Source organism: Adiantum capillus-veneris, chromosome 11 (genome assembly GCF_014529385.1).
Source record: "Adiantum capillus-veneris isolate H3 chromosome 11, ASM1452938v2, whole genome shotgun sequence".
NCBI classification, from domain to species: Eukaryota; Viridiplantae; Streptophyta; class Polypodiopsida; order Polypodiales; family Pteridaceae; genus Adiantum; species Adiantum capillus-veneris.
The window spans coordinates 110473825-110496183 of record NC_140941.1 but is presented as its reverse complement, the minus strand read 5'-3'; the positions used below and the strand labels follow the sequence as shown (position 1 = coordinate 110496183).

The 22359-nt window shown below is 43.9% G+C and overlaps 1 protein-coding gene and 1 long non-coding RNA gene across 3 annotated transcripts in view; both read right to left on the bottom strand.

Moving 5' to 3' along the window:
• LOC147447816 (uncharacterized) overlaps window positions 1-13346 on the bottom strand; it is a 52205-nt gene extending 38859 nt beyond the window's left edge. Inside the window, exons 1-5 of one of the 2 annotated variants that reach the window (XM_086523523.1) lie at window positions 11943-13346; window positions 10080-10244; window positions 9854-9961; window positions 9506-9612; window positions 9342-9434 (exon numbers count right to left, since the gene is read on the bottom strand). In XM_086523523.1, the coding sequence (XP_086379649.1) occupies window positions 9342-9434; window positions 9506-9612; window positions 9854-9961; window positions 10080-10244; window positions 11943-13241 (1772 nt within the window). In that variant the 5' untranslated portion in view covers window positions 13242-13346. The remainder of the gene's footprint in view (window positions 1-9341; window positions 9435-9505; window positions 9613-9853; window positions 9962-10079; window positions 10245-11942) is intronic. The other variant, XM_086523522.1, reaches the window with a different exon arrangement.
• On the bottom strand, window positions 10251-11831 carry LOC147447817 (uncharacterized). Its single transcript, XR_015189641.1, has 3 exons — window positions 11695-11831; window positions 11443-11534; window positions 10251-11369 (listed from the first exon to the last, which is right to left on the bottom strand). It is a non-coding gene; the product is annotated as an uncharacterized LOC147447817 (long non-coding RNA).
• Window positions 13347-22359: the final 9013 nt, after the last annotated feature.

Sequence of the window (22359 nt, the reverse complement as noted above, 5' to 3'; positions counted from 1 at the left end):
TACATATGGTAATGCCCCACTAGTTGGGCTACTCAGATGAACATGTACAGTTCTGGGGGTTTATGCACGTTTGCCAAGGCAAGAGCCTTCTGAACAGGAACCGGATTAGCTAATTGCTAATTCCCCACAGGTACGCACAGTTCCATCACGAAAGATTGCGAGTTTGGAGAGTTTTCTCATGTGAAAACTCGTCCAATTCACATGGGAACTGTCCCATTGCGTGCGGGAGCCCTTGGGACACGCGTAGGTGTGTTTGCTCCGCTAAAAACGATCCGAAACAGCGAATTACAGCCTGCTGTGTTTTTCTGCAGGTTTAGGGTTTGGCACCTAAACTGCAAGGGAACACCGGGGGAGCCTCGTGAGAGCCTTGGGATGCGTGTACAGGCTTTTGGGCACCCAGCAGTGAAAAACAGGGAATTACAGCCCGCTGAATTTCTGTGACAGCTCACCAAAAAGCTTCCAGATAGCGAGGGAATCCGTCCTAGACAACTGTTTTTGACCTACAGGGGGTTTTGCGCCGTTATGCTGCCAAAATCAGGTCGAAAACCTGCATTTTCAGCCCTCGCCAGGTTTGGACAGCTTTGTGAAAGCTTGTGGGAAGTGGACGGATCGTCTACCTTAATTTGAATAAAGAAATACCGAAAGGGGCGCCAATCTTTGGGGCCTATAGGGTGTCGGTCTCGTGTGCACAGTGACATTCTAGTCGCTGGACGCAACTGTGTTCTCTTCCCTTCTCAGTGCTCTGTGTAAAGTTAACAGGTAATTGAAATAGTACCGCCCTCTACGTTGTACAGGCCGGTTATATGGTTCCATCGACGGGATAGTCACTTTTTCTTCAAAAAGTGCAGCGTGGATTGTTGTGGGTGAAAGCAACACAGAGCTTGTCGTTATGGCAGAGAAGAGAGACCAAGTACCTGAAGAGGGATCTTCCTCACATGGCACGGAGAAAGTTCCTTCAACTCTTCAAGAAGAGGACAGGTTGTTTAGAACTCAACTGCGTTGCTGCATGGACATGTTTCAGCAGTTGGCTAACAACCCAAGGATGCACGAGTTCTTACAGGCTCCGACACAGGGTTTTTAGCCTCCTACACAGGGCACGACTGAGCCGTTGCAGGAAAAGGAGATTTCCAATGCGCAGAGGACTCATGATGCTCGAGGGAAAGCCCATGTGGTTGAGCAACTAGCGGTGTCCAATGATCCAAAGCAACTTGCTTTAGCTGGACAGGAACCAATTGTGAATGGTCAAGGAAGTAATGAACACGCTATGCGTCAGACGCTTCCATTACCTATTACTTATCCTGGTTATTTTGGAGGTGGTTCAGTGTTTCAAGCTATGGCTGGACCTTCCACAGGTTATATGCCAAGGAATGTGTTCAGGACAATGCAAACAGGCATGGGTAACCCTATGTACGCGAACATGGGTGTCCAACCAGGTTTTCAGGGTGCCTATGGCCAGTTTCGAGTGCCTGGAACACAATTTGGTATGGCTGGTTTTTCGCAGCCATACGTACAAAATGCAGATATGACAGGGAAAACAGTTGATGCGAGTGCTGGAATGAACACTCATGGAGCACCACTGTTACAGGCACCTGTTTATGATAATGTGGCTCCTTTGAGTCAGCTTAAGGATTACAAGGAAGGTGGGTAGGGAGTGAAGTTTGAAACTTTCAGAGGAACTGAGGATCAATTGAAGGCTTTGACCTTCATACAGCAGTTCGATGCACCTTATGCTGGAGGAAACTTCACGGAATCTTCAAAGATACGCAAGGCTGCCACTTTCTTGAAAGGGAATGCGGCGTGAGCTCCAATGGTGGACCGCATTGTTGAACCAGGGTCAAGCCCCAACAACGTGGGTCCAATTCAAACAGCTTTTTGCGCCTGCATGGTTGACGAACACTTTTGAAGTGGATGTGATGACAGAATGGCACGAGTTGAATGCTAAACAGTGTGCGAACTTGGAAGAGTACAATAAAAAGTTTTAGGCCGCATTGTTGCCAGTCACCTCTTACAGGTTTGTGCCATTGTCGGAACAAATTGAGAAGTACTGTTGCGGATTGCCCAAGAAAATCAGGGACTATTGCACAAAGACTACTGTCATGAATATGTTTCAGTAGCCAACAATCTGTCAAAGGGAGATTCCGATGGAATTAATAGCCACAAGAAAGGGTCCCAGGGCAAACAGTTTTCAGCCAAGGGCAATGTTGCACCAAAGCCTTCTGAGCCTCCCACAAAGAAGCCCTCCACTGAAGAAGGTGATACGTCCAAGAAGCAGTCTAAGTCTTCTTCGGGACGAGGACAAGGACAAAGAGGCATTTTTCTGGCAAAACTTTTGAAGAACGGAAAGCTCTTAGGGAGGCCAAGAAATGCTACATTTGTGAACACGAAGGACATTTTGCAAATGAATGCCCACAGAAGAAGTCACAGGATAAGGATAACAAGTCATACCATAAAGGGAAGAAGCCAAAGCCAAGTGCAGGACTTGTTCCAGATTTGGTTGGAGACCAGCCAAACACAGATGCCACGGAGCTGTGTAGAGCTTGGGGCAAAGTTAGAGACCAGACAGTGCTGGTTTTCGTTGATCCAGGAGCCCGTGCAAATTTCATATCACCAGAATTGGCATCAAAGTTGGGCATTCGTGCAGAGGAGATGGGTATGACAGGGGAAGCAGGTTTGGCATGCCCAGGTCATTCAGAGCCCGTTACTCCCATTTTGGGAAAGCTTCGTCTGCACATTCAGAGCTATGTGGATGCGGAAGAATTTCATATTATGCCACTTGAGGGCTGTGATGTGTTACTGGGTATCCCATGGTGTTACAGGTTGCATGCTATGGTGGTCTACCTGAAGTTGTATCTAATTTGTATCTAAAAGAAGTACCTGAAGTTGTATCTAATTTGTCTACCTTAGATAAAGACAGGTCAACTTTTTTGAGTGGTTTCAATGATTGTTTTTCGGACTCTTTGCCAGGGGAGTAACCTCCTGAGAGACCTGAGGATCATACTATAGATCTTGTGCCAGTTTCTAGTCCACCGAATAGACCACCATACAAGGTTAGTGCAGTCCAGCAGAAAGAGATTATGAGTCAGGTTAACGAGCTTTTAAAGACGGGGCTGATTCAGCCCAGTTCATCCCCTTTTTGTTCGCCTGTACTCTTAGTGCAGAAGGATGGTTAATGGCGCATGTGCATTGACTATCGCGCCTTGAATAAGAATACCATCAAGAACAGGTTCCCCATACCGAGGATAGATGACATTCTTGATCGGCTTGAGGGAGCGTCATTGTTTACAAGAATAGACCTAAAGAGTGGGTATCATCAGATACACATTAGGCTAGAAGATGTCCATAAGACTGCGTTCAGGACAACATTTGGTCTCTATGAGTTTCTTGTCATGCCATTTGGTCTCACAAATGCTCCTGCCACATTTAATAGAATGATGGACAGAATTTTTAGACCACATAGAAACTTCGTGGGTACCTTCTTTGATGACATGATTGTCTATTCCAAGTCTGAAGAGGAGCATAGGGATCACTTGACTGCAGTTTTCAATGAGTTACGTAAGAACAAGCTACTCATTAATGTGAAGAACAGTGAATTCTTTTTGCAAGAAATTCACTTCCTTGGGCACATTGTTTCAAAGGATGAGGTACGCATGGATCCCGCTAAAGTGGAAGCAATTAGATCATGGCCAGACTTGAAGTCCGTACATGACATTCGAAGCTTTCTAGGCTTATGTTCCTACTACAGGAGGTTCATCCGAAATTTTGCTGAGATTGCTTCTCCACTCCATGCACTACAAGGAAAAGGAGTTACTTTCAAGTGGACAGCCAAGGAAATTTTAGCGTTCAAACACTCGAAAGAGAAGCTGACTTCAGACCCGGTAATCATTTTGCCAGATCTTTCGAAACCTTTTGTCGTTCAGTGTGATGCGTGTGGCCATAGTCTTGGTGCAGTTCTAATGCAGAATGGCCGAGTAGTCGCATATGAGAGCAGAATTCTTTTGAAGACTGAAAGGAACTTGCAAGTCTATGAGAAAGAATTGCTGGCGGTAATTCATGCTCTCACTAGTTGGAAACACTATCTACTAGGGGCTGATTTTGTTGTCCAAACGGATCATCAAACCTTGCGATATTTTCTCACGCAGACGAAGTTGTCTGAGAAGCACATGCGATGGGCAAACATCTTGTCAATGTTCCATTTTCATATTGTGCATGTGCAAGGGAAAAAGAATGTGGTGGCTGATGCGTTGTCACGAAAGCCCCAGATTTCAGCAGTGTCAATTCCGTACCATTGTGAACTAGACGAAATGAAGACACAATATGCTGAAGATTCAGATTTTGCAAGGATCTATGACCAGCTTCTTGATGGGCAACATCATGAGCACTATATGCTTAAGAATGACTTTCTCATGATGCATGGAAAGTTATGCGTTACCAAACAGTTACGGCCCAAGATTTTGATGGAAAGTCATGCTCCACCTTATGCTGGGCATCGTGGAATTGATGCGACAGTGAAAGGGGTTGAGGCATTCTTCTATTGGCCAACTTTACGTCAAGATGTTGACACATTTGTAAGATCATGCTTAGTTTGCCAAAAAGTCAAATTTGACAGACAAAAGCAACCGGGATTGTTGCAGCCATTGCCGATCCCTGATAGGCCATGGGAAAGCATAGTAATGGACTTTATCTTTGATCTTCCAAGGACGCAAACAGGCAATGATGGGATTTGGACTATCATTTGTAGGTTCAGTAAGCAAGCCCATTTCATTCCTGTGAGGAAGAAGATAAAGCCAGAACACATGGTCAAGATATTTATGAGCAATATCTTTAAATATCACGGGATGCCTCAGTCAATTGTCAGTGACAGGGATCCACGTATGACGAGTCTTTTCTGGAAGGCATTGTTTGAGAACATGGGCACTACGCTAAAGTTCTCTTCTTCGTTTCATCCGCAAACTAATGGACAGTCAGAAGAGGCAAATTCTATTGTCCTGGACCTGCTCAAATGTTATGTGTCAGAGCACAAGGCAACTTGGGAACACCATCTTCCATTGGTTGAATATGCTTACAATAACACTGTGCATACATCAACAGGTAAGGCACCATTTGAGATAGTGCAAGGAGGGAAGAAAGTCCCGCCCATTTTGCAGACTAAGGACAAGATTTTTGAGGCAGACAAGTATGTGCAAGATATGGATGAAACATACAGGAAGATAAAGATTGCTCTTGAGAAGACTCAGGCTAAGCAAAAGAAAGCTGTTGATCGTCACCGTCGTGAACTTGTATTTTCACTTGGTGATTGGGTGCTTTTGCGCTTTGAAAAGGCCAGGTTAAGGAAAAGGAAAGGCAAGGAATGCTTGTTTCCTAAGCTCAGTATGCGATATTATGATCCTTTTCAAATTTCAGAAAAGATCAGCAATGTAGCTTACAGGTTAAAGCTACCAGAAGGCTGGAAAATACATAATGCTTTTCATGTCAGCCTTCTAAGACCCTTTGTCGGTGATGTGCCAGAGAATATGTTTGATGAGGAACAGCCCGAAGTGGAAGAATTGGATGAAATCCTTGTTCCTGAACAGATATTGGCACATAAAGAAAGAAAGATTAGAGGAAAGGTTGCAAGACACTATTTGGTGAAGTTCAAGAACTATCCATCGTTGGATGCCAAATGGATGGAAGAGTCTGAATTTGTTGATTCACCTCAGCTATTGCAATTGTATCTTGAAGCCTTTCAGATGGAACCCACAGTGACTTGATGTAGCCTTTTCTGGAGCAAGGCAAGAGCATGGTTCATGATGCTCAAGAGAGTAGTTAAGCAATTGTATCTACTCTTTCCATACAGAATTTAGCTAGAGAAGTTTGTGCTTGAGAGTACACTAGAAGACTTCTATGCTTGATATATGTGTCGAAGCCAGGTTGGTGGGATTGTTTAATCGTCCAACGCTACATTTCGGGAAGCATGTATATCTTGGATTCCCATCATAGAATATATGTGATATCAGGAGATACTGCATGTATTATTGGCATGCAAGCGAAGTCGCTTGCAATATTTCAAGGGTGGGGTGTGTCACCAGGAGGGGTATTTTTCCTGTTGCCTTCCGTAAATAAGTACTATATATTTTTATTTATTTTATTTTTACTTGTTTTCCCCGGAACCCTTGAAAAGGTGCAAGTGGACATTGCATGGCCAGTGTGAAACGGCTGCGGCCGAATAGGTTTCTCACAGTGAGAGTCTGGGTCGGTCAGTCTAGGACTGGTTGGGCCAGTTAGCACTGAATTTTGATGAGTATGGAAGCCTGTGCCCGCCAAACGAAATCTAGGCCACTCGGAAAGTCACTTACAACTTTATAAGTGAGTGGAAACTAGAGAATTAACTCAAAGGGGCAAACTGGACACTTGGCAGGAGGAGGTCAGTCTGCAGGACCCCTCAGCTGGAGGAGGCGCCCAAGAGAGAGAGGGGGCTGATTTTTCACACAGAAGTGACCTCCAGTGTGTGTGTGAGTAGTGGGTGCAGGTCTACAGCTTTAATGGAAAGCTTGCCTTCTCCTCTGTCTCATGTAGCGCGATGATTTGCTCTCGTGCATCTCTCTCCCCCCTTTGGCACAAATGGTAATGCCCCACTAGTTGGGCTACTCAGATGAACATGTACAGTTCTCGGGGTTTATGCGCGTTTGCCAAGGCAAGAGCCTTCTGAACAGGAACCGGATTAGCTAATTGCTAATCCCCCACAAGTACGCACAGTTCCATCACGAAAGATTGCGAGTTTGGAGAGTTTTCTCGTGTGAAAACTCGTCCAATTCATAGGGGAACTGTCCCATTGCGTGCGGGAGCCCTTGGGACACGCATAGGCGTGTTCGCGCCGCTAAAAACGATCCGAAACAGCGAATTACAGCCTGCCCTGTTTTTCTGCAGGTTTAGGGTTTCGCACCTAAAGTGCAAGGGAACACTGGGGGAGCCTCGTGAGAGCCTTGGGATGCGTGTACAAGCTTTTGGGCACCCGGCAGTGAAAAACAGGGAATTACAGCCTGCTGAATTTCTGTGACAGCTCACCAGAAAGCTTCCAGATAGCGAGGGAATCCGTCCTAGACAGGTGTTTTTGACCTACAGGGGTTTTTGCGCCGTTATGCTGCCAAAATCAGGTTAAAAACCTGCGTTTTCAGCCCTCGCCAGGTTTGGACAGCTTTGTGAAAGCTTGTGCGAAGTGGTCGGATCGTCTACCTTAATTTGAATAAAGAAATACCGAACGGGGCGCCAGTGTTTGGGGCCTACAGGGTGTCGGCCTTGTGTGCTCAGTGACATTCTAGTCGCTGGACGCAACTGTGTTCTCTTCCCTTCTCAGTGCTCTGTGTAAAGTTAACAGGTAATTGAAATAGTACCGCCCTCTACGTTGTATAGGCCAGTTATACACAGAGACTAGACATGGATAAATTACCACCCTTCCAATATGACCAGACTCACCCTTCATCGAGCTCTCACACAAGGAGATGAACACAAAACTCAAACAAGATCTGTGGAAGCTCTACATCAGAGAGACATGGATCGCCCCTAGACAACCTTTTCCCTCGAAGATGTTGAATTACAGTGAGCACTTCTTGACCATGCTAGGCGAGGGGTTGATTCAAAGACCAAGCTACGAGGACACATACATGCAACACAGCTCACGAGTGCAATTGGTCAGCTCCGAATATCATCACACCGGCTAGAGATAGAGACAGAAAAAGATGTTCATACCCCTCGAGCTGAGAAGTTGTGTCAACTTTGCACAGAGATTCGAGAATTTGATTGAGGACAAGGAGCACTTTGTCTGCAGATGTAGAGCATATGGGAGTATCAGAAACAGAGATGAGGCTGTTTTTACAGGCCATCCCACCCTACGACAAATCACGGAGTCTAGAGATCAGTGCTAGTTTGGTTGTTTTCTAGTGGAGATACAGACATAGAGAAACTGTTGGCACTTGTAGCGACACCAAAGGGTGGCAAATAGTCACAACTTTCTGCACTTCTTCCAAAGGACCACAAACCTACTCACTCATCACATAGGCGCGAAGAGGGGCCACCCTACAGCAGGCTAAGATGGCCAGAGCTAGGAGATGCCCCGAAGCTTCAAGATAAAGACCTCCGAGACTCCATCACATGCAAATCCAGGAAATCCAGACTCGCCAACAGTAAGAAGCCCAGGAGAAATTTTCTCAGATGCCGGCAGCCCCAACCACCATCATACACGCAACCCTTACACCACACCACCCATGCACGATATATTACACCCCCAGTTTGACATAGGATGCAACTAGTCAGCTTAATGCATTTCATGATTGCACTTCCCTGGGCATATAGATGCGCACCCATACCCTTAGAGATAAAGCTCCACCCTGGTCCACCCCCCTCCCCCCCCCCCCCCCCCCCCCCCCCCTCAATATAAAATGTATCTTGTATCCTAGCCTCCCTCATATCCCAAGAATCACCCCCTTCCCCCCTACCACATGGCACATTTTGTTACTTCGTACTTTTGTCCTTGCCCGATAAATGGAGGGCGCACACATGTATATTTGATTTTTCTCATAGGCCGACATCGGCCTCTAATAGACGTTAAAAAAAAATCTTTGATCCTTTCTTCCTTTCTTTCTAGAGGCTAGAAGTAAGGAGTAGATGGACGGCAGGAACCGACACCCACCTCCCTTTCATCTGGATGGCTCAGTGCTTTTGTTACTAAGAGTGGCATCCAATGCCTCCTGCTGAAACTATGCAAGACTTGTGGTCCAAGCTACATGACAAGTATGACCGGCTTTAGGATGGCTATCAGAGCATGGGAATTGCATCAGACCAATCCTAGCAAGCAAGGCGTTTCTTCATGCTGGAGAGAGGCGCTTTTGCTGGCACTACAGGCGGATATGGCTCCTTTAAGGTCTTTTTTTCTCTTTTAAAAGTCTCCACATTGTATCCCTCCCTCTGACTAAAGGATGCTTGTAGGCCTTTTATGTGGTTTACAAAAGATACTCTTGAAGTTCTGAGATAGTCCAATATAGGACAAAACGGCATTCATGTAAAGTAAAAACAAAGAAGAGTGATTCTGGGATTTTGCCTGATGGTTTGTCGCATTGATTCTCTAAACCATATGCCATAATTCCTGCTGCATGTTTCCAAACTAAAATGCCTTCCAAAGATACAAGTATAAAATACAGGAAAGAAAAAAGACGCTTGTTTGTCTGAAAAAACTTGGGTGTTTCTTTCAAATCTAGAATCATTGCGTATAGCTAGTAGTATATTTTACGAAAAAATGCCATCAAGATAGTTAGGTCTAAGGACACTAAATCTCCTCAGCATCTTGATACAAAACTACTGTTACGCTATACCTTTGGAAGCTCAGCTGCATTAGGTATGCAACCGTGGGTTCAAGATTTTTCTCCACACTCAGAGTAAGCAGTTGTGGATGACGTGTAACAAGTCTGAAAATGTAAAAATTTCTTAGACTTTGGAGCATAGTAAAATCGTGACGAAATCCTGGATAATTTCATACTTAGCAATGTCATCGCAATTGATTCCCAATCCTTTGAGAAACTCCGTGTTTGGCCGGAGTTTCATTTCAATGCTATGAGCCAAAATCATAGGTTTGCGCTTGATGACCTGAAAGAGTTTCAAAAAGGAATACAATCATCAAGATAATGAAGTTAAAAGCTCTTGTATGTGAATAGTGATTGTGCGTATTAAAAAGGGGAAGGAAGGAGGGTACTACTTTTTTTCCTTTTTGGGTTTTGGGTTTTGGTGGTGGTGGTGGTGGTGGGGGGGGGGGGGGGGGGGGGGGGGGGGGGTGGGGGGGGGGGGGGGAACGGGGAGGAACAATGCATGACTGAAAAAATTGTAAGACCTTGAGCAGCGATGACCTTGTGATTCCTAGACTCTCGAGAAACTGAATAGCAGGCTGCACCTTATCATCCACACTTAAACCTAAAAGTTGGGGAGCGTTATAAATGACCTGAACAGATCAGAAAACGACATATTCACACTTCCAAAACACCACCCATCTTCTCGATAGAAATGTGTATAGTTGTAAATGATATCCAAATTAGATGTGGAGCATTGTAAAGGCTTACCTTGCCGAGATCTTTCTTTTCAAGTCCCAAATTGACTAGAAAGCTTGTCTTTGATTCAAAGTTAAGTCGATTCTTCAATAACTGTGGATGCCGACGAAAAAGCTTTCCCATCAAAACAGGATCTACACCAAGACTTTCCAAATGGGACACAGCTGGTTGAAAGTCCTGCCCAAAAAAAAATAGCCTGAAAATGTTTTTGCAGCTATACCAGAAAAGTTTGCCAGGATTTGCAACATTATTCTCTGAAGATGTATGAAAATGCATGTCTGTCCTACATGAACCCCACTCGCAAATATTGCTTTTTCAATATCTCAAGTCATTTGGAGCACGAACGAGAATGACTCTCTCTATGAAATGTGTTTCCCCCTTCCAAGAGCTTTCAACAGCATTTCTTTGTGACTATGCCTCAGATCGATGCCATGGCCTTAGCCAAAAGGGGACAAGGATGTCTACTTGCCTTTCCCCATGGAACATCAACTACCATGTTGAATTCAAACCTCCCATTGTTGCCCTAGGCGCTTCTCGATCACTATTTGGGCTACGTTGGCCCCATGGTATCGATCCAGCTCCAAGTGCTCTTGTTAACGAGGTAGCCTTCCCGAACTTGATGACTCCCTCAACTCGACCTAATTTCCCAACCTGCATGTGAAATAACTCTCCTGCTATCCCTTTTATGGTCTCCTTAGACAAATGCCTTGGTTAAGCTTAAGGCCACAAAGATGTCTACTAGCCTTCTCGCAGTGGAGAATACAGTGATTGATAGTCAAACTATGGGACACGACTACTACCATGACGAGATATAAGCCTCCCTCAGTTGTTACTATGCTCCAAACACTCTTGATGAGGAGGTTACCTTCTCCAGCAGCTAACCTCAAATCCCCTCACCATTCGTCAACCTTGTGGACTATAATTCAAAATGATCATGGACCAAAATTGAGTAACAACAACTCGCTCCCATAGAGTCATCTCCCAGCTTCGCAATCTTGTCGGTTACGAAGAATATTCGACTCAAACATAGCCAACATCACAATCTGTTAAAATCTAATAAGCTCCAAATCTGTGCAGACACACGATCAAGATGACCACTGCGTTTCCTTAACAATCCAATTTATGCAAAGTATAAGGAAAGATTTATCCATCCATCCCTATAAGGATCCAAGTACTCCATTTCCAAGGACTGTATTTCCTCATATGAATCTTATGTAACCAGCAAAATTTTGCTCTCTTGAAACAATAACAGAAGAAAACATCAGCTCCACCAAACTGAAGCACTCTGGAGAAAAGGAAGAACTGCAGACAATTCATCAGATTCCATTGTGCCAATGCCTCATCAAGAATCTTCACAATAATCAAGTGTGCTTACATGCTGTGACATATGAAGAGGAAGTTTCCTGCATATAAAAAGGTGACATCCTTAAGAGAACCAATGGCAGTAATGGCCCATGGCTCTAACCCCTGGTCAAAAAATATTGACAACTAGTCATTAAAGAGTCCTGAAAGAGGGGAAGAGAGTGTGTAAAAAACATTCCTTCACTCCCAATCAAGTGTAAAACAACAGTGCATACCCCACCCCTGTGTTAACGTTTTTACAGCTTGTAGACTGTATATTGCTAACCTGACAAGAAAATAGGGTCAACATTGGGCTGTTGACAAGGTTAAGCCTTCACAAACAATTACACTCAGCACCCTTGAATGGGCTGCCAAGGATGAAGTGCTTGCCCCCAATATCAAAACCTGAAGTGAAATGCATAGCTACTGCACAATATGTAAATGATTGAATTATTATGCAGAAAGCTTTCATAACGAAGAAAAATTCCACTTTAGAGCTAACTGTAGATGCGTAAAGAGCTACAGAATGCTTACCTGGCCAAGATTATATCGAAAGAGGCGTGGAAATGATGTGATTATCTTATCAATATCATCGGCACTTGCATGTAGCTTTTTCAAATAATCACCGACTGGCCATAAATCTTTCTTGATATCACTGGTAACCAATACTGGTCTGCGCACAAGTAGGGCACCAATGTGTTCTTGCTTTACTCCAATGCTCTCAAGGTAGCAGATTAAGGGACTAAGGCTTTTCTCGGCACCCTCCAAAATTAGGAAAGGATGCCTAGTGATGAGCATTTTCACACCTTCCAGAGGCACTCCAAGGCCTTCAAGAAAGTCCACTGTAAGACGCAAATCCTTTTCGACATCTTGGCCAAGAATTTCAGGGTGCTTTTGCACCAACACTCCAATTTCTTTCTGAGAAAGGCCTAAACCTTTCAAGAACTCTTCCACCACAGCTAATTGATCACACTCATACTGAAAGAGCTGTGGCCATCTCGCAAGAACACTAGGTAGGTAGCTTGCTTTCACACCAAGTGTTCTTAAAAACTCTACCTTAGCCATGACAGTGTCGATTCTTTGCCCAACGTAAGGAAGCAGCCTGGGTATGTCAAAAGCTTTCACGTTAAGCATGTAAAAATAATACACAAGCCTCGGAATTCCTGCTTGTTCAGCAAGACAAGCTATCTTGGAAGCCAATGAGCCATCAATCTTGTGAACATGACTGCGTTTTAATCGCAACCTGCTGGATATGTACTGGAGAGGAAGAAAGCCTTGGAGATTTCTTTTCAATGAGCCCTCTGAGTTGTGAGAAGCCTCGGTGAGGTGCACTGGAGAAGAAGAGACATTGGTTGTGCTTGCCATTGCAGGGCCTTCCGCTCTGCTGGCAAGTAATACAAGGTCGTCAATAAGTCCAGTTGCATGTCTAAGGAACTCAAATGCATAGCCAGCGGGTACACCTTTGTACTCAAGAAGATCTAACAGCTCATTTACTGCGTCACTTTGCTGTCGACGGGAAAATTCTGATGCAAAGCCTTCCATGGCCAGAGCTTCTTTTTCCAGCAAAGTGGGAGCTTGTAAAGCAGAAGATGCCGATTTCCCCTTAGGCGGATATGGAGCAGATAAGATGAGCGCCTGGAGCTCATCATAATGGTCATGCTTGTCAAGGATGGTATTTTCCTCGCCTCCAGTGATGCAAGAAATGGCGTAGTACTGGCAAAAATGGCAGCGAGCAACCCTAATTTGACCAGAGAAAATCTTCTTCGAGTGTGTTGTTGCAGAAAAAACGTTAATCGAAGGCCGTAATCTCACAGACAAGCAGATTATCGGCATACTAAGCTGTTCCTAGCAAACGCGTCCGCATGGTACGACTCGGAACTTCGGGAGTGCATAAGGCTACTTACACATGGCCTGCTAAATGCGCAGCGGACAAGAAAAGGGACACCCTGTACAAGTTTGGGCGGGGATTGATCTCCAACCAGCTCTCGCTTTTTAAAAATAAAATAAAATTATACTAGTGTGTAATGCATGAGTGCCCGTCCCCAAAAGTGATGGGCAGGCAACTATTTGATGTGTATCCGCCTACTGGCAATGTGGCATTAGGCCCCGTTCGGACTCCTTCCACTATCAAGTACGTTCACACTCCTCTTCAAAATAGTTATACTAGTGTGTAATGCATGCGTGCCCATCCCCAAAAGCGATGGGCAGGCATGCATTTGGTGTATATCCGCCTACTGGCAATGTGGCATTAGGCGGCGGGTTATTGAAAAAGGCATCTAAGGGAAATAACACCGCTAGTGAAAAGGGAGGAGAGGGAGCGATGCATCATACACAACCACTCAAAAAATATCAATGTGAATCGAGTCATAGGGCCACATGCTTGTAAAAAAATCAAAAAGATGCATTAACAATGCCTGTGACAGTGGATACACAACCTTAAATTTCTGAAGTCAAGTTTAACTTTGACATGCATGAGGGGATACTAGGATGTACGGCCCCCAATAATGTCAAGTGGTGCTAGCGATAATGAAGTATCATAGACCTAAGGTACATGAGAATACATTCTTACTGAAGCAATTTTGGGAAGTGTACCTTGGGATTACTCAGCCCTCACGATGTGTGACATTCTTTTGTTGTCAAATCTCCATTGTATATCTACATGAATTTGATGGGCACCCATGACACCTATGGTAGTTCGTGCTGAGTTGTTTTAGGAGAAGCTCTAGGTTTCTGTTTCTCCTCAATTGGTCCAACTTTAACATTTTCAACCTCATTTTTTCAATATTTTGAGAGTTGTGTGCTTGCACTACACCCTGCCCTAAGATAGGAATGGTAGAACCATTTTTTGTTCTTAGACTTGAATTCACTTTCTAAAGCACATTGCGGGTAGTAATGCTTTTACTCATTACCCTCTACATCCCTGTATTTGTAAGTGAGCTTTACCACATGCAAATATTTGATATATTGTAGGACCATTTCAAGTTGTGTGTTGCTAATTGGCTAACACTCTTGAGAGAGAGAAGCTCGAATTACTTTCCCTTCTCATATTTATACAAGTGCAAATCCTTATGGAAAGAAGTAATGGAATTCAATTGATAGTAACCTTCTAGCATGTGCTTGGGCATTTGTGGCCGTTCTTTGTGGACACTATTTGGCACTAGCTTTTTGAACTAGGCTTTGGCTTTGTCGGCATAAGGGTAGAATTGTGAATAATGGGAGGCCTTTAGCTTTGTCGGCATAAGGGTAGAAGTGTGAATAATGGGAGGCCTTTGGCTTTGAGCATTTGATTCTAGCATAGGAGGAGACATTCTTAGAGAAGTTCACATATATAATCCCCCCTTCTTAGTTTGCTCCATACTTGCGTAAAATGGTGGAGTCACCCTAGGGCTTAAATCCTCATTTTGCACTCTCTCCAATGGAAGGATAACACGTGGAATGACATTATCTTGGATGAAAGGAGGGTTGTTAGGCTCTACTAGCCTTTCCCAACTTACAGATTCATTGTGGGTTGCAAACTATGTGGGCTTGCTTCTCTAGACTAAAGCTCAAGCTACAGCTGCACACTCGTTGATGACAATTTCTCTAGTCCAAGGTCTTTTGTTTTGGATTGACTCCATGCCTACAAGTAGAGAAGGTATTTCTTGTCCGCATGAATTTCTTTGTGGTGTTATGGTAGACGACAATGGAGGTCACAACTATGAGGGTTGATTGAGATGGCCTAGGAGCCAAGAAGGATCAAGCATGAACCAACAAGGGATGGCGTATGAGGCCACGGATGGTGTCTGAGGCCAGAAGGTAGCAAGCAATGATGTGTCCAAGGCTAGAAGCAGACAAGGGGTGATGCATATGAGGTTGGGAGCTTGGCAGGTTTTATTCCCAAGAGGGTGGCACAGTTGAAAGGGGTCTTGGCCTAAGCGGAATAAAAGTTGTTTGGATGGGGAGTTGAAATCATATGATTGAATGCATGGAGCTTTTGAGCGGATCGTGGAAAAAAAGAGAGAAATGGAGAGTTGGAATCATGCCATTGAATGCCTGGAGATTTTGAGTGGATCGTGGAAAGAAAGAGAGGAATGGAGAGTTGAGGGCAAGAACCTACAGGCCATAGCCAAAACTAGGGTGAGAAGGAAGCAAGGGTTGTGCAATGAAGATTGGGTACTTTACATCTGGTATTAGAGTAGAGTGCGTAGCCTTGGAAAGGCGGGAAGCCATGCTTACCTGAGGGCCACCATGTGGGAAGCTAAGGAGCTGCCAACATAAGGGAAAGCAGAGCCATGAGCAGGCAATTGAGTGCCATGTTGTGAGTCAACAAGGAATTTGGCAAGGGCTGCTTGTCAAATCTCATGGGAGGCAACACAACAAATACAATAGAAAATTGTGGGCTTGCACATTGCTAATGGTTATTTGCTTGCTTTGGTCCAACCTGCAAGGCATCAAGTGAGCAGTAAAAAACATCCAAACTGCGCTCATGCCTTACACATGCCTCGCAGTGGAGGAAGACAACACCATGATTACCATCTTGATCAGTGCATCTTGTTTATAGTTGGATGTTCCCTTGATAAGCCCTCCACAAAAGTGATAAATTATTGAAGCTTGTGATAAGATATCAAGTGTCCATAAGCTATCTACAACTCTAATAATATATCTACAACTTTGATAAGCTTTCAAGGCCTCCATAAGATGAAGTCATAAGCTATCAAAAGAAGTGATAAGTTCTCAAGGGAAGAGATAAACTATTGGGGGAAGGCAATAAGTTATTCATGTTTGATAAGCTATCATTTATAATAAGCTATCACCCTCATCTGACAAGATCATAGTAGGCCTCTTTCATTGTGTGTGTGTGTGTGTTGGGGGGGGGGGGGGGGGGGGGGGGGGGACATTTCCGTGGCCCTTCCTAAGACAACACCTACATTGTGTGGTTTGTATGCCCAATTCACCCTTCGTCCCAACTCCCGAGATATCTTGTACAAAAATGTGTTGTATGAAGTACATTGCAATTTGATTGTTGTTTAGTGTTCGTTGTTGTGAGTTTTTTTTGGATGAAGCACAAAAACCACCTTGCACAACCCTTATGATGTAGGTCTAAAAGCTTCAATGGTGAGTTGCTCTTTGTGTGTCTATACACTCTAAAAATAGTATTCTTGACCCACCATGAAGTAAAAATCTCTTTGCATTGCTTGTGGTCATGAGGCGATTTTATCTTTGTGTGTCCAAACGCTCTGAAAAGAGTATTCTCGACCCACCTTGAAGGAAAAATCTCCTTGCATAGCTTGTGGTAAGAGCCTCACCAGGAGACCCTCTAGCTCCATGTCCACGGTCCCTAGTATGCCTTGTGCTTCAACAAAGTCAATCTCAGTCCCAACAGTAGGGATAATGTTTGTGGCCATTTCTTGTCAAGGAAAAACATATCAAACATTAGGTGATGATTCAACTCCAAGACAAGAAAAAAATATGTTCCATTAACTTTAAGTACTTAATCCAAGCAACAAAAATGTAGTAGACAGAGAAGACTAATACTCAACAAAATTAGTAGCCAGAGAAGACTAAACAAAATTAGTAGACAAAGAAGACTAATACTCAACACAAACAATTTAAACCATTTAAGGATCATCATAAAGATGGACTACAATTGAAAGATGCAAAATAGATTTGTATCCATGAAAGATTCTTGAGGGTTACAAAAAAGGGGTTTGTGATGTGATGAAGCCACAATGGCTATCAATCATTATATTGTGACTATCATGAATGATTCTTGAGGTTTACAAAAATGGGGTTTTTGATGTGATGAAGTCACAATGGCTATCAATCATTATATTGTCATAATTCTATTATGGGCCATAATCCATCGCCTATCCACTTTAGGCCATCCAAGCCTAACAAGAGATGTTGTGCATCTTGTGATTTACAATAATTGGGGCCTAGGCCAAGCCAAGGCATTGCTTATCCATAGAGACACGCTAGAGTTAATTGGTGTCTTCATCCTTGAGCGAGTACTTCAGAAATTCTAGTATATACTTCACCAGTGCATCTACATCTTGTGATTTGGTATAAAGTCATGGGTTTGTATATATCCATTCAGGTGCACACCCGTACCTATTTTTCCACTCATCTCACATCTGGATGGCAGTAGGTTTGTCAAAGTAGGAAACATTTTCTCAGTTAAATAGAGGGTAGCTTGCCCCCAATTGTAGAAGCCCACATAAATGCCATTCCATCCAAAGTGAAGCATGTTGTTATTTCATGGATGTCATTAGGTGTGTAGTTGTGTGCATGCAAAAGGGCGATGGTTTGTAGCAATCCATGGACATTGCACCAAATGTTGGCTTTGACTTGATCATATTTTCCTTGACATCTTTCAGGGCCTTGTATTGTAGGTTCTTTCCCTTGTCGCGGAATCTCTCTAGCCATCCATTGAGGGTGCCTCCATTCCAAAAGTGAAATACCAAAAGAGGTGGGCATGAGGGGTGGGGGCAATCCCTATTGCTGAAATGATGCCTACATGCGTGACATGCACAATATTTTCCTCATGGTAGGCAATAAGCTTAAACACATCATTTAAGTGTCCTTTTACAATCTTTTCTACATAGACGTCATCTCTAAATCCATCTTCACACACCTTGACCTTAACAATGATGTTGAATCTATCCTTGTGAACATTGGTAGCTCCCAAGTACTTGATGTAGGCATGGCGTAATGCTCACCACCAATGCATGGATGCTTGCCCTTCTTCTTCATTTGCCATAGAGAGATTCAACTAGCTTTAAGCGATCCATAAAACCTAGTTCAATCTTCATTATTGGATCAAGATGTTGGAATTAGGGTTGCAGAGAAACACACACAGCTTGGAGAAGACGAAGGAAGCTCAAGGTACACAATAGAGAGTGTATTCCTTAGTGTGCAATGGAAAGATAGATAGCCCTAGAGTGATGGGCGTATATATCAATGCACGGGGGAAAAAACCTCCTAAAGAGGGAAAAAATGCCCCGGCGGTCCTAGTGTGTTCACACACATCACTACCACATGTATATGGTAACAAATCCCCCCTGGAGTGATGCGGTGAACGAGAGCTGGCACATGAGTAAAGGGAAGTGCCATGCCCTGAGGACAGGATCAGTCCACAAAGGGGAGTAAGCCCAAAGCTTTGCGGAAAGCTTCAAGCTTCTCACGAGACAATGCCTTTGTGAAAAGATTTGCAAGGTTGTCCTGTGTTGGCACATAAGCCAAGCTGATCTCTCCTGCTGAGAGCCTCTCCCTGACATAGTGGTAATGCACCTCAATGTGCTTTGTGCGAGCATGAAAAACTGGGTTCCTCGCAACTGCCAATGCGCTCTGACTGTCAGTGTAGATAGTGTTGGCAGTGTCCTGTCCAACACCCAAGTCAGCCATAAGGCGTCTGAGCCATACACACTCAACCGTAGCTGTGAAGACTGCCCTGTACTCAGCCTCACAACTCGAAGTGGCCACAGTAGGTTGCTTCTTGCTCAACCATGATATACATGAACTGCCAAGCATGAAACAAAAACCACTTGTGGACACTCGCGTGTCAAAACAACCAGCCCAATCTGAGTCCGAAAAAGCATGTAAGTCTGGCGGCAATGATCCCCCCTTGGGATAAAACAAGCCAAGATGTAAAGTGCCACTAAGGTAGCGGAAAATCCTCTTGACAGCCTGCCAATGCTTAGACCCTGGGCTATGCATAAATCTGCTGACCTGCGAGACTGCAAACTGAATATCTGGCCTCGTGTTGCATACATAAATGAGGCAGCCAACAGCAGTTTGGTAAAGAGTGACATCAGCAGGATCGCCAGCATCATGTAGACTCAACTTCAAACCTGTTTCCATGGGAGTGGCAATAGGTTTGCAATCCTCAAGTCCAAACTTACATAGCAATGTCTCTATGTAACTTTTCTGACACAAGGCAATACCACCATCACACTGCTTAAACTGTATACCCAAGTAATGATGCAACAGCCCCAAATCTTTCATCTTGAAAGTAGCATTCAAATCAGCCTTAAATTCAGCAATATGTCTCTCATTTGGTCCAGTGATCAGCAAATCATCAACATAAAGAACCACAATGAGAAATACATCATCCTCACGCTTTACATACAATGTGCTTTCTGTTGGACTGTTACGAAAGCCTCGTTTAACCAAATGAGTGTCAGCTTTCTCATACCAAGCACGAGGAGATTGCTTCAACCCATACAAAGCCTTCTTACATTTGCACACTTTGTCCTCTTGTCCTTTTATGACAAAACCGCGAGGCTGCGTTACATAAACTTCCTCAAATATGTCACCATTCAAGAAAGCAGTAACAATGTCTGATTGATGTACATCCCAACCAAAATGAGCTGCCAATGCACATAGAAAACGCACAGTAGTCATACGACAAGTGGGAGCAAAAGTCTCTTCATAATCTATGCCTTTTTGTTGTGCATAACCCTTTGCAACAAGTCGAGCCTTATGGCGATCGATCTCACCATCCGGCTTGCGTTTCAACTTGTAAACCCACTTCGTACCAATGGCCTTTTTGCCAGGAGGCAAATCACATAAAGTCCATGTGTCATTCTCTATAAGTGCATCATATTCTGATTTCATGGCAGCAATCCAATTTTCTGAATTCTGTGCTTCATCAAAAGAAAGAGGCTCCTCAACATCATGTAAACTAGACACAGCCAAAGCATAACAATCTGATGCATAAGATGCATGGCGAGAGCCTGAACGAGTACGACTAGATAAAGGTGCATCCAATTTACTGTCACGCAAAGTGTGCACCAGCCATTTTGGCATACCTCTAGCCTGCTCATTTTCAGCCCTTTCCTCATCAAGTACATCATGTACATCTGCATCAGTAATAGGCTGTTCTAAAACATTTTCAGAAACCCCCATAGGCTGTACATTTGCCTCATTGGAACTTACATTCGTATTTCCACCACTGAAAAGAGGCAACAAAGTGTCATAAATGTCCTGTGAGCTTACATTACTGTCTCTAGTACATGACAGCAAGGGTTGAACAGAATCTTCCACAAACACTACATCCCGTGAAACCAAAATACGTTTTGTTTGCGGATGATACAACCTGTAACCTTTGCTTTCAGCACTATAACCAACAAAAATACATTTGACAGCCTTATCATCCAATTTTATGCGCTGCACTTGTGGCACCAAAGCATATGCCAAACAACCAAAAACACGCATGTGCTCAATAGAAGGTTTTCTATCATGCCATGCTTCATATGGAGTAATAGACTGCAAAGCTTTCGTAGGACACCTGTTAAGTACATAAGTGGCACACATGATGGCCTCAAGCCAAAAAGAATGCGGCAAAGCTTGACTTTTGACCATACATCGTGCCATTTCCGTTAGTGACCTGTTTTTCCTCTCAGCAACACCATTTTGCTGAGGTGTATAAGGCACTGTACATTGGTGTTTTATCCCACGACTAGCCAGAAATGCATTAAATTCATGAGACATATACTCCCCCCCTCGATCGGAACGGAGGGTGCCCATAGTACATTTTGAGACATTTTCAGCCATAGCCAAAAATTGTTTGAAGCACATAAAAACTTCGGACTTCGCTTTAAGCGGAAATACCCACGCATGCCTGGAGTAATCATCAATGAAAGTCACGAAGTACAGGTAATTGCCCAAGGACGGAGTTTGCATGGGCCCACAAACGTCACTATGCACAAGCTGCAACCTGCATGTGGCCCTAACTGAACCATCCTTTGGAAACTTAGAACGCTGCATTTTACCCAGAATACAGCCTTCACAAACATGTTTGATAGGTGCTTCAAGAGGCGGCAAAGAAGCAACCATATCAGATTTCTGCAAACGCAGCAAACTGGCAAAATTCAGATGACCAAAACGTGCATGCCAAAGTTTTGCATCTGAAATAGCCCTTGAATCTGCAACAGCATTTGCAAAATTTTGTCCACACTTGTCATACAAAGTGAGCTTATACAGCCCACGGCACAAAAGCCCAGATGCAACAATTTCATCACCAAAACTGAGATCATGAACTGTACATCTGTCATCCACAAATTTGACTACAAGTCCAAGTCTAGCAAGTGCGGATACAGACAATAGATTCTTCTTGATCCCAGGTACATAAAGTGCATCAACAAGTGTGAAGGAACTGCCATTAGCAGCAGTGAGCACAATCTTTCCAACTCCCTGAACTGGATAAGAGGCGTTGTTGGCACAAGTGACTGAATTCCCATGAGGGACAGACTCGAGAGAGGTAAACAATTCACGATGTGAGGTAATGTGCTTTGTAGCACCACTGTCGAAATACCACACATGTGAATCTGCAGCAACTGACAAGCATGCATCATGGACAGCAGGATTGTAAGTGCACTCTGCGCTAAAAGCCCATTCTGCATCAACATCAGCATCACAATCTCCTTTCACAGAAGACTCAACAATGGGTGCATTTGTAGTGGAACCAGCATTTGCAGTGGAACCACCCTCTTTCTTCTTAGCCTCTTTGGCCTTCAACTTAGGACACGACTTGATCAAGTGATCATTGGCTTTACAATAATGGCAACGCATCTTCTTTTTGCCCTTATCACCAGAATTGCCAGACGAAGTGCTGCCAGCAGAAGCATTAGGAACAGAATTTTTGCCACTCGCAGCAGAACCATAAGAAGTGGCTGCATTACTGTTACCACCCTTTCTTTGAGAAGCAATAAAAGCCTGTTCAACTGCACGCTGCCTAGTCCTATTTTTTCTAGAAAGTGACTCTTGCAACAGCAATGTGCATAATGCATCAAACTTGACAACTTCAGGATTTCCTTGGGTCATCAGTCTCCAAGTACTAGCAAAAGTCTGGTAGGAATCTGGTAAGGCATCAAGAACAGTCTGCACAAGGGAACTGTCAGAAATGACTTCACCTGCAGAAATGAGTTGCTCATTGATATCCTTGACACTAGCAAGGAAAGTGTCCATATCA